Here is a 14,941-nt window from a genome sequence, read left to right as displayed (position 1 = left end):
TAATGTAAATGTCCTCCACATACCTAGCCAAATGTTCCGACCACCCATCTCCTCCCAGCAACCCCATCCTCAGCCCAGAAATGCTGTGCATTCCAAAGGCAAGTCCGCCGGACATGGCTCTCTCCAGCCCACTGGCCGCTCGAATGCCCAGCCCACTTGCTGCGGCTCCCACAAACCCACCGGCTGTTCAGCAGTCAAACCCACCAACTGCACCAATGTCAAGCTCACTGACTGTGGCTCACACAAGTCTGCCGGCATGCCCAATTCACCCATAACCATGGGAGGAGGTTGAGGAAAAGATGGTTCACAGCCCTCATCCCAGCCCCAGTGCTTGCTCCGTTTGTCGGCTCCAGCCACAGAGCTCGCTCAAGTGCCAGCTCCTCAAGCTCCTTGAGGAACCACTTTATATTAAGTGGCCTTAACTACTAAGTACTTACATTTTAATTAATAATTTAGTACAATGTACTTATTGTGTACATACATGTTTTTACATTGTACTTATATTTAAAAAAAAAAAAACTACATGTAATTACATCTGTATTTAGTTTCTGTAATAACATTTAAAATTACACTGTTGACCCATATCTTACACCTTAACCCACCCTTAAACTTACCCATACCTCCAACCCTCTCCCTAACCTTACCCCTATCCCACCTCAATAGCAGCAAAAGTGTTTTACAATACAATATGAACGCAATAAGTACATTGTACTTATTTTTTATGTAAGTACATAGTAGTTAAGGCCACCTAATATAAAGTGGGACCCTCCTTGATGTGCTTGCTCCTCAAGCCCTCTGACTGCACTGATGTCAAGCCCACTGGGTGCATGGGTTGCCCAGATCTGGTACTGCTTTGGTGGCGTCCCTGTACCAAAGAAGTCTGTCCTGAGGAAATGCTGTCTGGAGGGGGGCGTTATTTCAGACTCTGTTCCTTGTTTTTGTGTGCCTTGTGTGCATGTGTTTCCATCCCCATATTTGGTCTTTCTTGTTCCTGTCCCCATGGTGTTAATTTGATTCCAGGCGTTCCCTGTTTATTTCTATTGATTAAGTGTACTCCTTTAAGGGGAAGTCGTGGCCTAGTGGTTAGAGAGTTTGACTCCTAACCCTAGGGTTGTGGGTTCGAATCTCGGGCTGCCAATACCACGTCTTGGGTGCCCTTGAACAACCCCCAACTGCTCGCCGCAGCATAAATGGCTGCCCACTTATGTGTGTGTGTGTGTGTGTTCACTGCTCCGTGTGTGTGTGTGTGTGTGTTCACTGCTCTGTGTGTGTGCACTTTGGATGGGTTAAATGCAGAACATGAATTCTGAGTATGGGTCACCATACTTAGCTGAATGTCACTTCACTTAAAGCACACTGACAACAAATTACTTTTTAAAACATAATGATTTATGTATTTTTGTTTTATTGTGACTATTAAAAGTCATGAAAGTGTATTGAAAGTGTTTATTTCAGTAATATTCTATAATATGCAAGAACAGTTATATAATCTTTAAGTTTCCTAAAAATATACTTTTTCGATTTGAGGTTCACAGCCATAGTATACATGTATAAATGGAGACACTTTGCTGCAGCATGTGAAATGATTATTCATGACATTTAAAATCACTTCTGGTTAACTCCTCTGTCTTTCCCCACTGATGCACAAAACAAGACTAATGTAATAGTAAGATACTGAGCTGTGTGTACAGTATGTGTGCAAGTGTGTATTTGCTCTCATATCGAGTCAGTAGATTTTTCTCTCTTTATCTTCCATGACAGACTGCAATGCAGGATTGCTAACTGTGTGTAGCCCCCCATAAGACTGCTGAGCGCACCCACCCACATACTGCAGAGAAGATGAGGATGAAGGGTTTTGTTTCCTCAGCATCTCCTGAGAGATCTCACACACAATGTTTCCATGGAGATGACACTTTATATATGTGTGTGTTGTTCTTTTTTTGAGCATGTAGGAATAAAAGACACAATCACACTTGTTCTCACAGACAACATGTTTCTAAAATTATCTTCCAGTGCATCTAAATTAGCTTTAATGTCTTCATGTGTTTGCCTTAATCTCCTTTGATAAAAATTCTGCTGCTTTTGAATATTACTGGGTTTTTTTCTTTTCTTTTTTTCTTGTTTTTTTTTTACTCTGATAAGAACTTACCTGTCTATAAGATAAGGTCTTATAGAGTGACCTAAATGAGGATAATAGATAATTTAAGCATTCAGTTCTGCATTACTTCTGAAATCTCCTGAGGTCTTTTGCCCAGGAGAAAGCCATTGGCATGTGAAAACAGTACTTCAAACTACAAAAGAAGAGAAATATTTATTATTGAAGAAAATTGTTTAACACTTTTCCCTAAAATGCAAATGCACCTTATCAAGATGGTGGTGGGTAACATGAATATGGTTAGCTGAAAAATCCAGATGCAGATGTCACGATTTGCATTAAATGGGGAAGACTGTTGCCATTTGACAAAGTGGTTGGATCTCAGTAACTTCAACTGTCAAAAATGTACACACAGATGTGTTTTCACTTGCAGTGTTTTTGTGTGTTAATTTCAAACCTAGTTCAGTCCTAACCATGCTCTCTTAAAAATAAAGATTCCACAAGGAATGATGCCATAGAAGCATTTTTTAGTTTTTGGTTCCTCAAAGAATCTTTTTTCCCAGAGGGGCCAAAAGGAAGTACTAGGAGGTCCATGGAAAGAGAACTGAAAAACAGTGTAAAAATTTTAATAATAATAATAATAATAATAATAATAAGATTAAATTGGATTAAAATTGATAAAACATTACAATAAGAAAATATTCAATTTATATATATATATAATCTTAATCTTAAATCTTAATATATATATATATATATATATATATATATATATATATATATATATATATATATATATATATATTAAGATTTAAACAAACAAACAAAACAAATACACTGCTAAAGTTAGTTTTGGTAAAAAACTAAATAATATTATAGAAACTAATTATTTTCCAAGACATTTTTTTAATTTATATACAATATTAATATTTCCACAATTAGCCTATGACTTTATTCATAATATATTTTATAGAGGTCCCTCACAGCATCAAAAAGTAGCACATTTTTAAGAGTGTAGAAAATAAATTGTATTTATTTAAAATAAATGTTATTCATTCTTAATTTTTTATTCCTGGACAGTAACGGTGGAAATTTTCAAGTGTTTTTATTTTTTTATTTTATTATTTATTTAATTTTTTATAGACACTGATTTAAGGTTCTATGTGTTTATACAGATATGAACCCCCTCTATAGAAAGTGTGACAACTAGCCCCGGTGATCAATTGTCAAGCGCGTGATGATTCCGTGACTTGCTCAGGAGGGCGGGGAGCCTCGAGAGAGAATGAGGGAGCAGAAAACGAGCATCCTCAAATAACACCGCTTGGAAACGAGACACTGGATTTTAATTAAAGATTATTCGCTTGAGGAAGTGAATGACATTAGAACATCAGGTAAGAGACCTGTTATCCATTCACGAGATCTAGCGACAGCTCTGATAGATGTTCAGTTATTATCATACTGTACGTATCGATTGCATTAAGTTGCGCATATATAAAGAAGCATGTCAAAAAGACAAATGATCCGTCGTTCCAACAGCAATTGTGATATAATATCTCTTTTTTTCCACGCTGTAGAAAAATACACTATGACATTGAGTCTCCATATTTCTAAAAATAGCTTTGGTGGAACGGTCAGGTGACCTCGCCGTGTCATTGTTAATCTCGCGTTTATCACCTAGTCCAATTGATTGTCTAACTGTGTTTCATAACATGCCGTAAAATTTAAACCGCGCGCGGTTGTACAAAGTCAACTGGTAGGAGAGAAACACATTCATGCCCAAATGCTTCGAATGAAAACGGGTGTAGGAACAAATAAGAAACCACTGCAATGCTTGGTTGCATAAAACAAAATAATAGAGTATAGGTCTATAAAAAATTATGTGGATACTGGTGCAAGATATCATAATATGAATTCACACACACACAAGTTTTTTTTCCCCAATATATGAATTCTGACATTTTTTTCCCAGGCATGTACTCTGAGGAGTGGAGCAGAAATCGGCAGGGTAGAGAGAAGGCTGTGATCACGAATTTCAGCTTCAGTCAGCTGCCAGAGGAGGAGAATAGGGGTCGGATAAAATCTCACAGTTTTCATGGTGAGTTATGTACAACAGCTAATATTAAACAATAACCGAATATACTAATCAGGTCTATAAAAATTGCACATACAAAAAATACATTAAATTGCACATACACATATATATCTCTTTTGTATATATCAATGTATTTGGTGCATACATTAAGGTTATATCATATGTGGATACCATGCAAGAATTTCCAAAATAATGCATGCATTATTATTATTGAAAAGATTCCCAAACTTTTTGAATATGAATATGTACTCGAAAATCCCCCTGAGATTTTAAGTAGTATATTTCAATAATATAACCAAAAGTACATTCACAACTCTATTTTGTATTTATTTATAATTGTATTTATTAACATTTATTTTTATTTTTTTAAGTAGATATTTTTTTATTAATTGTTTTGTAAATTAATTATAAGCTTTTTGTCAAGTCACAAACCCCATGCAACTTTCTAAAAACCCAGCATTAGTTCAAGATACCATCATACACAACACAAAAGCATTGAGTTGTTTTTTATTCATTAAAACAGGGCTCAAGTTTATCAAGTTCCTCTGTCATTCTGGTTGCTATTCATTTAAGCTTGTGTCTTCTTTTCAGACTCAGAGGAATCCATTCCTGATGATCGCTACCATGGCATTTACTTTGCCATGCTGTTGGCTGGTGTTGGCTTTCTACTGCCATACAATAGTTTCATCACCGATGTGGACTACCTCCACCACAAATTCAAAGGTGAGATACGACCAACCTGTTACACATCAATGACAGCTATGTATTGCACAGTCAAAATACTTATCTTCTATTATCAGGCACCTCTATTGTGTTCGACATGAGTTTGACGTATATTATGGTGGCTCTCAGTGCTGTCATTGTGAACAACGCTCTTGTGGAGAGACTGAGCTTAAACACTCGCATCTGTGTGGGTGAGAACATGCAAAAACCACCTCAAAAGAAAATTATGTAAAGTCTAAAACAAGCTCACCAGCTCCTCTGCAACATTTTTACATGCACGCACACTTATTTTTTGATTCCAGTATCACTAATTATCCTGTGTTGCATAAATAGGATATCTATTTGCATTGGGACCTTTGGTGTTTGTGAGTGTATTTGACGTCTGGTTGGAGCTGTTTGACACTCAGCAGTCCTATGCTCTTACTCTAGCTGCAATTGCCATTGTTGCATTTGGATGCACAGGTAAATATATACAAGCAAGCATGCTCTTGCGACTGGCCTACATTGTGCTTTTGTGATCTGTAAACATTATACTTTTGACCTTTACAGTGCAGCAATCCAGTTTCTATGGTTACACTGGGATGCTGCCCAAGAGGTACACACAGGGCGTGATGACTGGAGAGAGTGAGCCAAACTTCCATCACCACATGACTCATTTATTCATTAGAATGAATTTAATATTTACTTCACATTATTTTGCTCCCATTCTCATTACCGTAATGCAATTTGTTTTTTTTGAATGGATGAAGACTCTCAGTAATTTAAATAATAAAGTAAAAAAAAAGTATTTTGTATAAAAGTATTAAAGAACAGGTCATATGGTATAAAGTGTCCTAATATTGTGTGGACTCGCCTACAACAGATTTAAATGCATCTAAGGTCAGAAAACATTGTCATTTTCTCAGAATATTAATTTAATTTCAGAATAATATTTCAATGATTTCAAAACGATTTGTTTGAAGCAGTTCTGAGCTTAAGGCCTGTAAACTCCACCCCTTCCATAAACCTACTCTGCTCTGATTGGTCAGCTTGCCAAGTCTGTTATGTGTTATGATTGGTCTTTCTGTATATAATACGTGTCAGAAACAAAACGGCCATTACCATAATAATTTTTTTCCCTCGGATGTTAATTTTTAAACAAAAATGCTATAAGCTTACAAAAATGACATCGATATTACCTTATCAATTTGAGCCTGAGTATTTCCATTTGTATTTCGTGGGCAGGCGGGGATTATGCAAATGTGTTACCTTGTTACATATATAGGTAACAGGCAGAAGACTTAAAAAAATGTAACGATTCGTTAAGGTGGTTCAGAGTTGACTCTTTCTTTTGAGAGACAATATCTTTATTTATCTTGCACTTTTTGATTAACCACTTTGCAGGCTGTTTTAATCGAAGGATAGCTACGTTACAAATTGCAAAAAAAAATTTTTTTTCCGAAAACCCATATGAACTGCTCTTTAAAGGAATAGCCCAACCAAAAATGAAGATTTAAGATGTAGATACGTTTATTTCTTCATCAGAACCGAACAAATGTATATAACATCAATTGCTCACCAGCAGATGCACTGCAGTGAATGGGTGCCATCAGAAAAAGGGTCCAAACAGGTGATAAAAACATCAAAATAATCCACAGTTAATCCACACGACTCCAGTCCCTCAGTTAATATCTTGTAAAGCAAAAAGCTGTGTTTTTGTAAGAATCCATCAAGGTGTTTTAACTTTAAACCGTCACTTCTGACCAAAATACCATAATGCTTCCTCCAGGGGAAAAATGATTTCCACATCAAAATCCTACAACATACCTGTTTTAAATTTTATTTTGTAAAAAGGTGCAGCTGGATCACAAACAGTGGGAACTGATCCATCCTTGAGTTTAATGTTTTTAGCAGGACCTTCCTTGAATTGTCCCTTGTTTAGAAAGCAGTCTGGAGTAAAATGATTTATGCAGACATAAACGAATATAGGTGCATTTGGTGGCACATTACCATCAAAAACAAAACTATTCCACTGCGTCCTCAGTGGCTCTTGTGTCAGGAGAGAATGAAGACTCTTATGTTAATTTTTACATCCAACTACAAAACATCTACATTGCTTATGAGATGTTATCAGCTGCTCAAGCACAGATAAAATGGACAGTGTACAACTGGCTGAGGGTGGAAATATGCTTATATGGGACAGTTCACTATTCATGGGCAGGGCTTGAGCAATATGTTGTCATATTGCTCAGAGAATCAAACGGCTTGAAAACTGAGACTGTTTAAGTTTTCTGGAGATTAAAAAGAGTTAATGGAATTTTATAATTTTAGGGTGGTTGTGTCCACACACTGCTAAGACAATATAATCAAACAACATGTAAAAGTGAATTATGCATCCAATGTCTCCTTTAAAGGCAGTACAGCAAATACAGATTCTTAAAAAAAAAAAAAAAAAAAAAAAAAAATTATATATATATATATATATATATATATATATAACATTTAGATATAGATTCACATTGCAGTAATGAGATTTATTTATTTATTTTTGCATTACGGTAATATGAATTAGAGATTTGTAATTTTTTTTTGTTGCAAAATATGAATTCACCCAATTTCCATGATTTAATGAAATGTTGGTTTGTATAGCACTATATAATATATATATATATATAATTTTCTCTTTGTCAATTATGGTTGTTTCAGGCACTGCAGGAGTTATTGTCTCTCTGAGTCGGATTTTCACAAAGCTGCTGGTGGAAGACGAGAAGAAAAACACCATCATCTTCTTCCTGTTCTCTGTCTCAATAGAGACGCTCTGTTTTCTGTTACACGTGGTGGTCCGACGGACACACTTTGTCCGTTATCACACCGATAGAGCTCGCCACAGCTGGCTCAAAGGACAAATTAATAATTTTACGACAAAAAACCACAGTGGCTATCAGATACATTATGACAGCAGCGCAGAGGAAGAGGTAATTTCACACATAGAAATAATGGTTTGCACTTGACTTTTGGGATTGTTTTGAGTGTGGGTTTTTTATCCATATGTTATTGACAGGTTTTGAAAGGTTTCTGTGGGTTTGTGGCTAACTATTTATTTTATTACATTCCAGGAAAATACATCTGTTTTACATGGCAACAAAATGGGTGTAATAAGTTATTCAAAGCTCCCTAGCTAAAATCTTTCTGGATGTATACACACTTCTGACACAAGGCAATCTTACAATGCACTGTGACAAACCATAGCAAAATCACTTTATCCAAGGTCATAGACATAGACTTGTGAAAAAGAAGTACATGTATGCTCAAAGATGCACTTGTAGTGTACTTGAAATCTTAAAAGTATATTTCAAAAATACTGTACTTGGAGAAAATATATTATTAATAAAAAAAACAGTACACTTTATTGAGTATGTTTCTTAACACACAAAAGTACACTTTTTAAAAAGTGCACTTTGTAATAATGTCAAATTAAAAGTTTTACTTTAAAGTTATAATTTAAAACATGATTTCTAATCAAATTTGTCATGCTTTAAAGAAGTACACTTCTTTTAATGTGCTGACCAAATCTGCTGAACTGCAAAAGCACATTTGAAGTCATTTAAGAATTTTATTTCCATAATAAGTAATCTTTTTAGAAATATGCCAAAGTGTTTTTTTTAACAAGACTAGCCAAGGAAAATGTTTATTTTAAATATATTTTTTATCATTTAAAACATTTTCGTAGAAAATGGTTCCATCTCAATATAAAATGATTAATTTTGCCCAAATTTGTTGTAAGCAGTAGACAGCCCTACCAGATTTTAAGATAGGATGATTTGCTCAAAGATAAAACTGACATTGACTCACGGCAGTTCCACAAATTAGGATGGAGTGGTGTCAAGCACAGTTGACGAAGCTGAGGCAGTTAATCTGGGTCACGGTTCCCATGGAGACGGAATATACGTCAGGTTTGACGTGCCCAAACCAGACACCAAAAGGACCTGGATGAGCGTGAAGGGTGAGCTTTAGGTTTGATAACAAACGCTTGTAGCTATTCAGTGAACTACAAAACAAAGTTAAAGGAATAGTTCACACAAAAATGAAAATTTACTGAGAATTTACTCGCCCTCAGGCCACCCAAGATGTAGATGAGTTTGTTCCTTCATCTGAGCAAATTTGGAGAAATGTAGCATTACATCACTTGCTCACCAATGGGTTCTCTGCAGTGAATGGGTGCCAACAGAATGGAAGTGCAAACAGCTGATAAAAACAGCACAATAATCCACTTTTTCAAGATATTAATTGATGGAGTCGTGGGGATTACTAATGTATTGTTGCAGTGTGTTTATCAGCTGTTTGGACTCTCATTCTGACGGCACCCAATCACTGCAGAGGATCCACTGGTGAGCAAGTGATGCCATGTTAAATTTCTCCAAATCTGTTCTGATGAGTAAATAAAATTATTTACATTTACACTTGGTTGGCCTGAAGGTGAGCAAATTAGAATTTTATTTTTGGTGACCTGTTGTTTTACATCTAATTAACATTGCATTTTCAGGCCTGGAATCTTTTGACATAATGCATGATGACTTTCTTACAGAGCTGCTGGATCAGAGGTGTGCTGTTGCTCGGATGATCTGGCCCTATATGCTCTCAATTTTGGTGACATATTTCATCACACTGTGTCTGTTCCCTGGTTTGGAGTCAGAGTTACGCAATGATACTCTGGGAGAATGGCTGCCTATTCTCACCATGGCTCTGTTCAACATGGCAGACTTTGTGGGCAAGGTGAAACAAAGCTGTCTGATGTCATCTATGAGCATGAATTAACATTTAAAAATGGAAATGTTCAAAGCTCTTGATTTCTCTCTTTAGATCTTAGCAGCGTGTCCATATGAGTGGGGTGGTGTGCAGCTGCTGGTGTGTTCATGTTTTCGGGTCCTCTTTCTGCCTCTGTTTGTGATGTGCGTGTCGCCCGTGCAGCACCCTCTGCTGGCGCACCCAGCCTGGCCCTGCTGCCTGTCTTTGATGCTGGGAATCAGTAATGGATACCTTGGCTCTGTACCAATGATACAGGCGGCAGGCAAGGTGCCACTTCAACAGCGAGAAGTGGCAGGTGAGTATGGCTGACACACAAGTAAAACATCTGTTACTCTGGAGATTTAGGGCTGTAAGTGTTATCAGTTGTGCTTTGAGAAGAAAATTTAAATGCAGTTGTCGAATTACTGTAATAATAAATATCTGTTAAGTTACAAATTTTTAGATTTGAGATTTAAAACATCAGATTTATCACTATAAAATTATTTAAGGATGAACAGAATGTTCTTATTTATTTTGCAGTTCCCTGAGAATTTTTCAAAATTCATGGAGATCAAATTCACGTGGATAGCTTAGCTCAAATATATGAGTTCAATATATTTCAAATGTGTTGCTCAAATGTGAGTTCATATTTAATTCTCTGACTGTTGGCCAATTTTTGGAGGCTTCTTATAATTGTATTATTTGAAATGAGAATAGTTTGAGAAGCAATAGACCATTTAATCTCATCTCTGTCTAGGAGAATCAACTGATATATGGAAAATTTATTGTGATTTTTCTTTAGCGTTTTTTTTTCTCCAATATTTTTTTACAGGGAACACCATGACGGTATCATATATGGCGGGACTGATGCTGGGGTCTGCTGTGTCTTACTCAACATACAGCCTGACCTCACAGGCACATTCTACTCACACACTGAAACTCAACAGCACACTCACATTACAGAGCTATATGCCTGGCCATTGAGCGTCTTTATCACATACACACTGTTTTGTATAATTGTTAGTGTAAGAATAAAGAACATTTCCAGAGACTATCCTTGCTGAAAATACCAACTTAGACCAGAGTTTGCATACTGATCCAGTCTGGTTTATGCATGGAAAGTCTGCTGGTTAAGCAAGTGAAGAATCCCAGTTTGGGACACCAGCATATTAGAATTTCATTGTACGGAACAGTATCCAAAGCACAACATGTGCTGGTGAGCAGCTACATATGCGGATTTGTTCATCAGGGATGTTGGCTTATATAAAATGTGTTGATATATTCATTAGAGCATTATCTAAGACTGTCTGAATAACCATCACCTTGCTAAATGAATCGATGTATTGAGTGTTCCTGTCATGTTTAAATGTACGGCCACTGTGTGTAATTTACTGTAAGGTATGCTTTGTAATTCTACTTAATGGCTGGTTGTTATAGTCGTGTTGGTGTCTTATTTTAGATTATGACCCTCCACTTTGACCTGTTTAAACCAAGGTTAGGTAACCAATAGTTTCATTATTCACCCATTGAGGTAAATCTGTAGGAGGAAGGATTTACAGTTCACAGAGAACATGTTTTTGCTTTGACAAATTTGAGACGAGGGAAGTGAATTTTTTTTTTTTTTACATTTTTAAAAGTTCTTTTATTTTTAGTTCCACGTTTTTAGAATGTGCAACGGTCAAACACATCAGTCTATGGAGTTTAAATAGAAAACAATGAACAGTGTAATGGAAAAACATGATTTGTGTAAATGGTGTAAATGAGATTTGACTCCACGGATCAAACTTTGCCAAATACAGCAGTTGTTGTAGCAGCCTGGGAAGCTGCAGTGCTTGCGTTGGGATGAATTGTGGAGCCCTTTCGCCATTGTCATCCTGTCATTTACTGTCCTTTTTACACTGTTTCTGTCAATAAAAGTGTGAAAAGGATAGAAAAAGATTAGCGCTTGTCATTTTAAGAACTCAGAACTCATTGAAGTTTGCTGATTTTTTTTGTAATTTCAATATGCCCATCACTCTATTACAATTCAATCCATTATAATGAAATCTTCAATGATTTCTTCTAATAAACTGAACTCCAGCTTTTCACAACTTTTTTTATTGTTTGTTTTTATTCTAACTGACCCTCTGATGACACATGGACTACTTTGATGATGTTTTTCTTACCTTTCTGGACATGGACAGTATACCGTACACACAGTTTCAATGGAGGGACTGAGAGCTCTCAGACTAAATCTAAAATATCTTAAACTGTGTTCCGAAGATAAACGGAGGTCTTACGGGTTTGGAACGACATGAGGGTCATGAGTCATTAATGACATAATTTAGATTTTTGGGTGAACTAACCCTTTAAGGACAGTTCACATTAGAAAAGAAATATGTGACACAGACACTTTAGCTGAAGTACAGCAAACACTTTCACTCCAAATCTATTGTTGTTCTTCATCCCAGCAAAATATATTACAAATTCATCACTACCACACCTTTTTACAGCTCTTTCTGCTTTTCAGCTTTGTAATGTATACAGGTGCTTCTCAATTAATTACAATGTCGTGGAAAAGTTCATTTATTTCAGTAATTCAACTCAAATTGTGAAACTCATGTATTAAATAAATTCCAATGCACACACACTGAAGTAGTTTAAGTCTTTGGTTCTTTTAATTGTGATGATTCTGGCTCACATTTAACAAAAACCCACCAATTCACTATGATCTATGATCTGGAATCCCTTATTTTGAAGAATGAATCAATGACATTTTACTAGAGATGTGTGGAACTCAGATGTCTGATGGATCTAGAGATATTGTGCAAGTTGAAAAGCTTTCAGATCCTATATTATTTTTTCTTTAAACTTATGACATATGATAGGATGCCAGTAAGTGTGGCACACATATATGAGGAAAATAATACATTTAAAAAATATTTATTTGAGTTATTTTAAGAGGATAAACAGCAAATATGTTAGTGTTAGCAATACATTTGAAATGACTCCATCCACACCACAAGAAAAAAAAAAACAATACAAAAAAACTAAACAATAATATGATACAACTTTTATGAGAATTAGAGTAGTATCTTACCTACTTTAGGTTCAATGTACCATTTGTCTTGTCTTGTGCAGCTCTTTAACCCTTCAAACTTGTACAATAACTGTAACAATAACAATAACTTGTAGGCTGGGTACAAGGGAATCTTGCCAGTGTCATAAAATGTGACATAATAATGAACATTACTTAAGAGTTTGGCAGATCTACCTCTACTGGGGTCCAGAAAATGTTGTTGCAAAAAATTCTCAAAATTCTCCACAACTCTGGCTGAACCACCGGAGAGAAGAGACAACATCAGCACGTGAAGAAACAGTATCATGATGAAGAGGCTGAGAGATGAAGTTCTCGGCAAGATCAAGAGCCAAAATACCTTTTATTATCATTTTTATTTTTTTTGCAACTGTGATAACAGCTTATATTTTGTATTTAAATCATATTTAAATCATATAAATAGCATAACTGTACTTACCTCAAAATGTATAGCAGTACTATCAAAGAGCGAGTAGCTATTAACCTATTCAATGAAGAGAATATAATGTGACAATGAAAACCGCATAACACTTTCAGTTTAGTAATTAAACAATAGAATTGATATAATACTGGAATCTCATATTAAACCACTAAAAAATAAAGAATAAAATACCTGATCGTGCAGGTTTGCGATTAACAACAACAGGAAAAAAACGCTAATTCCCATCATTGTAATTTGAAGTCAGGACAACTGCAGTGCTCTTTTGGCCAGTGTTCAGCCAGCATGACTAGGCGTATGCAGATGAGAACCGTACGTACAGTAGCACGGTGTCTGGTCTTTAACCAGGGAGCAGGTCTATGTATATATAGCACTCATGATCTCGCTGTAACGAGACAACCTCCAATTGATCTGCTGAGATCTTCACCACATTCAAAAAAACAACCGTAGACACAAGCATTAATCCACATCCAACATTTATCAGTGGTCTCGCAATTAGAAGAAAACCTTTTCCCACCATTTTCACGTAAAGTTTCGTGATCAGAGATTCAGTATTTTATATGATCAATACCACAGCCAGTGATCCAGTGAATACTTGAATATTCACAAATTGTATGATATGGCATTGATTCTAAAAATTATCATATATCAAAATGCTAGTTTTTTTTTTTTTTTGTATTATTATTACTTACACTATAACTGATTTAGGTCAAATTTCCCCAAACCATTCATTCATTCATTCATTCCTTCTATAAACACTTTTTACTTTTATCCCACACACATTCCAAATGTCTCAGTGTTTTTGGAAAAACTCTACACAAAACCAACCACATTACAATAAAATTAATTGAAATCATCACAATGTGAACTCAAATAGCAACTAACGTTACTGAAAAATTATAAGGTGATCAATTGATTTTGTGATCTAAAATTTCATATTTAAGAATATTAATCTGTGAATGCTTTATTGTAAGACTTAAAGGAATTATATCAAAAGTTAATTTGAAACTCAAGAACAATCAGGACACCTGTCAGGAAATTACAATTCCTTTTCCTTGATGTGTTCATGAGAGAAGAAACTCACTGAGACCAGTTTTGTGAACCACATTAACCTATTAATTGAAATGGTGATTTAAAAGATCAATTTGCTCACAAATCAGACATCTCAAATTCTCTAATGAACTCTCGCTCTTCTATTACGTGTGAGAAACAACGGACAGACAAACAAAGTGGTTGTTAAAAAAAAACTGCTCATTATGTTCAGACGGCACAAGCCTAAAGTGTGGCTACAGCATCTCAAACTAAAAGACAGAGAATATCTCAGTGAACACAAAGCATGAAGATATGAACAAGGTTTTATTTTGGCACATATCCGAAGGTGACATTTTAAACTGACAAAGAGCTTGTTTATACCACCTCTTTAATGGGAAATGATGACCTTATTAATAGTTGTGATTGTCCTTTTAACTCAATGATCTTTTAAGTGAAAACAAATGTTTTTAGTTTTTTTTCTGGAATCCTTTCACCAGACTGCTAATATATATATATATATATATATATATATATATATATATATATATATATATATATATATATATATATATATATATATATATATATATATATATATATATATATATATATATATACACATATATATATATATATGTATATATATATATATATATACATATATATATATATATAGTTTCATATATATATATATATATGTTTGTTTAACATAAACAAAAG

The 14,941-nt window shown here is 35.1% G+C and overlaps 1 protein-coding gene and 1 long non-coding RNA gene across 2 annotated transcripts; one reads left to right on the top strand and one right to left on the bottom strand.

Moving 5' to 3' along the window:
- Window positions 1–3,293: 3,293 nt before the first annotated feature.
- Window positions 3,294–11,764, top strand: slc29a4b (asolute carrier family 29 member 4b). The gene is made up of 11 exons (XM_052589144.1): window positions 3,294–3,486; window positions 4,065–4,190; window positions 4,779–4,910; window positions 4,988–5,101; window positions 5,244–5,372; window positions 5,460–5,534; window positions 7,596–7,864; window positions 8,760–8,892; window positions 9,475–9,662; window positions 9,750–9,990; window positions 10,507–11,764. Exons 2-11 carry the CDS (start codon window positions 4,067–4,069, stop codon window positions 10,656–10,658), a joined length of 1,557 nt encoding a protein of 518 aa, XP_052445104.1. The 5' UTR covers window positions 3,294–3,486; window positions 4,065–4,066; the 3' UTR covers window positions 10,659–11,764.
- A 1,040-nt stretch (window positions 11,765–12,804) lies between these two features.
- LOC127986941 (uncharacterized) lies at window positions 12,805–14,810 on the bottom strand. Its single transcript, XR_008161004.1, has 4 exons — window positions 13,364–14,810; window positions 13,190–13,234; window positions 12,928–12,987; window positions 12,805–12,823 (listed from the first exon to the last, which is right to left on the bottom strand). It is a non-coding gene; the product is annotated as an uncharacterized LOC127986941 (long non-coding RNA).
- Between the last annotated feature and the right edge of the window lie 131 nt (window positions 14,811–14,941).

The sequence above is a fragment of the Carassius gibelio genome, chromosome A1, assembly GCF_023724105.1.
Source record: "Carassius gibelio isolate Cgi1373 ecotype wild population from Czech Republic chromosome A1, carGib1.2-hapl.c, whole genome shotgun sequence".
Taxonomy (NCBI): Eukaryota; Metazoa; Chordata; class Actinopteri; order Cypriniformes; family Cyprinidae; genus Carassius; species Carassius gibelio.
The sequence above is the reverse complement of the archived record's forward strand: the minus strand, read 5'-3'. Positions and strand labels throughout refer to the sequence as shown.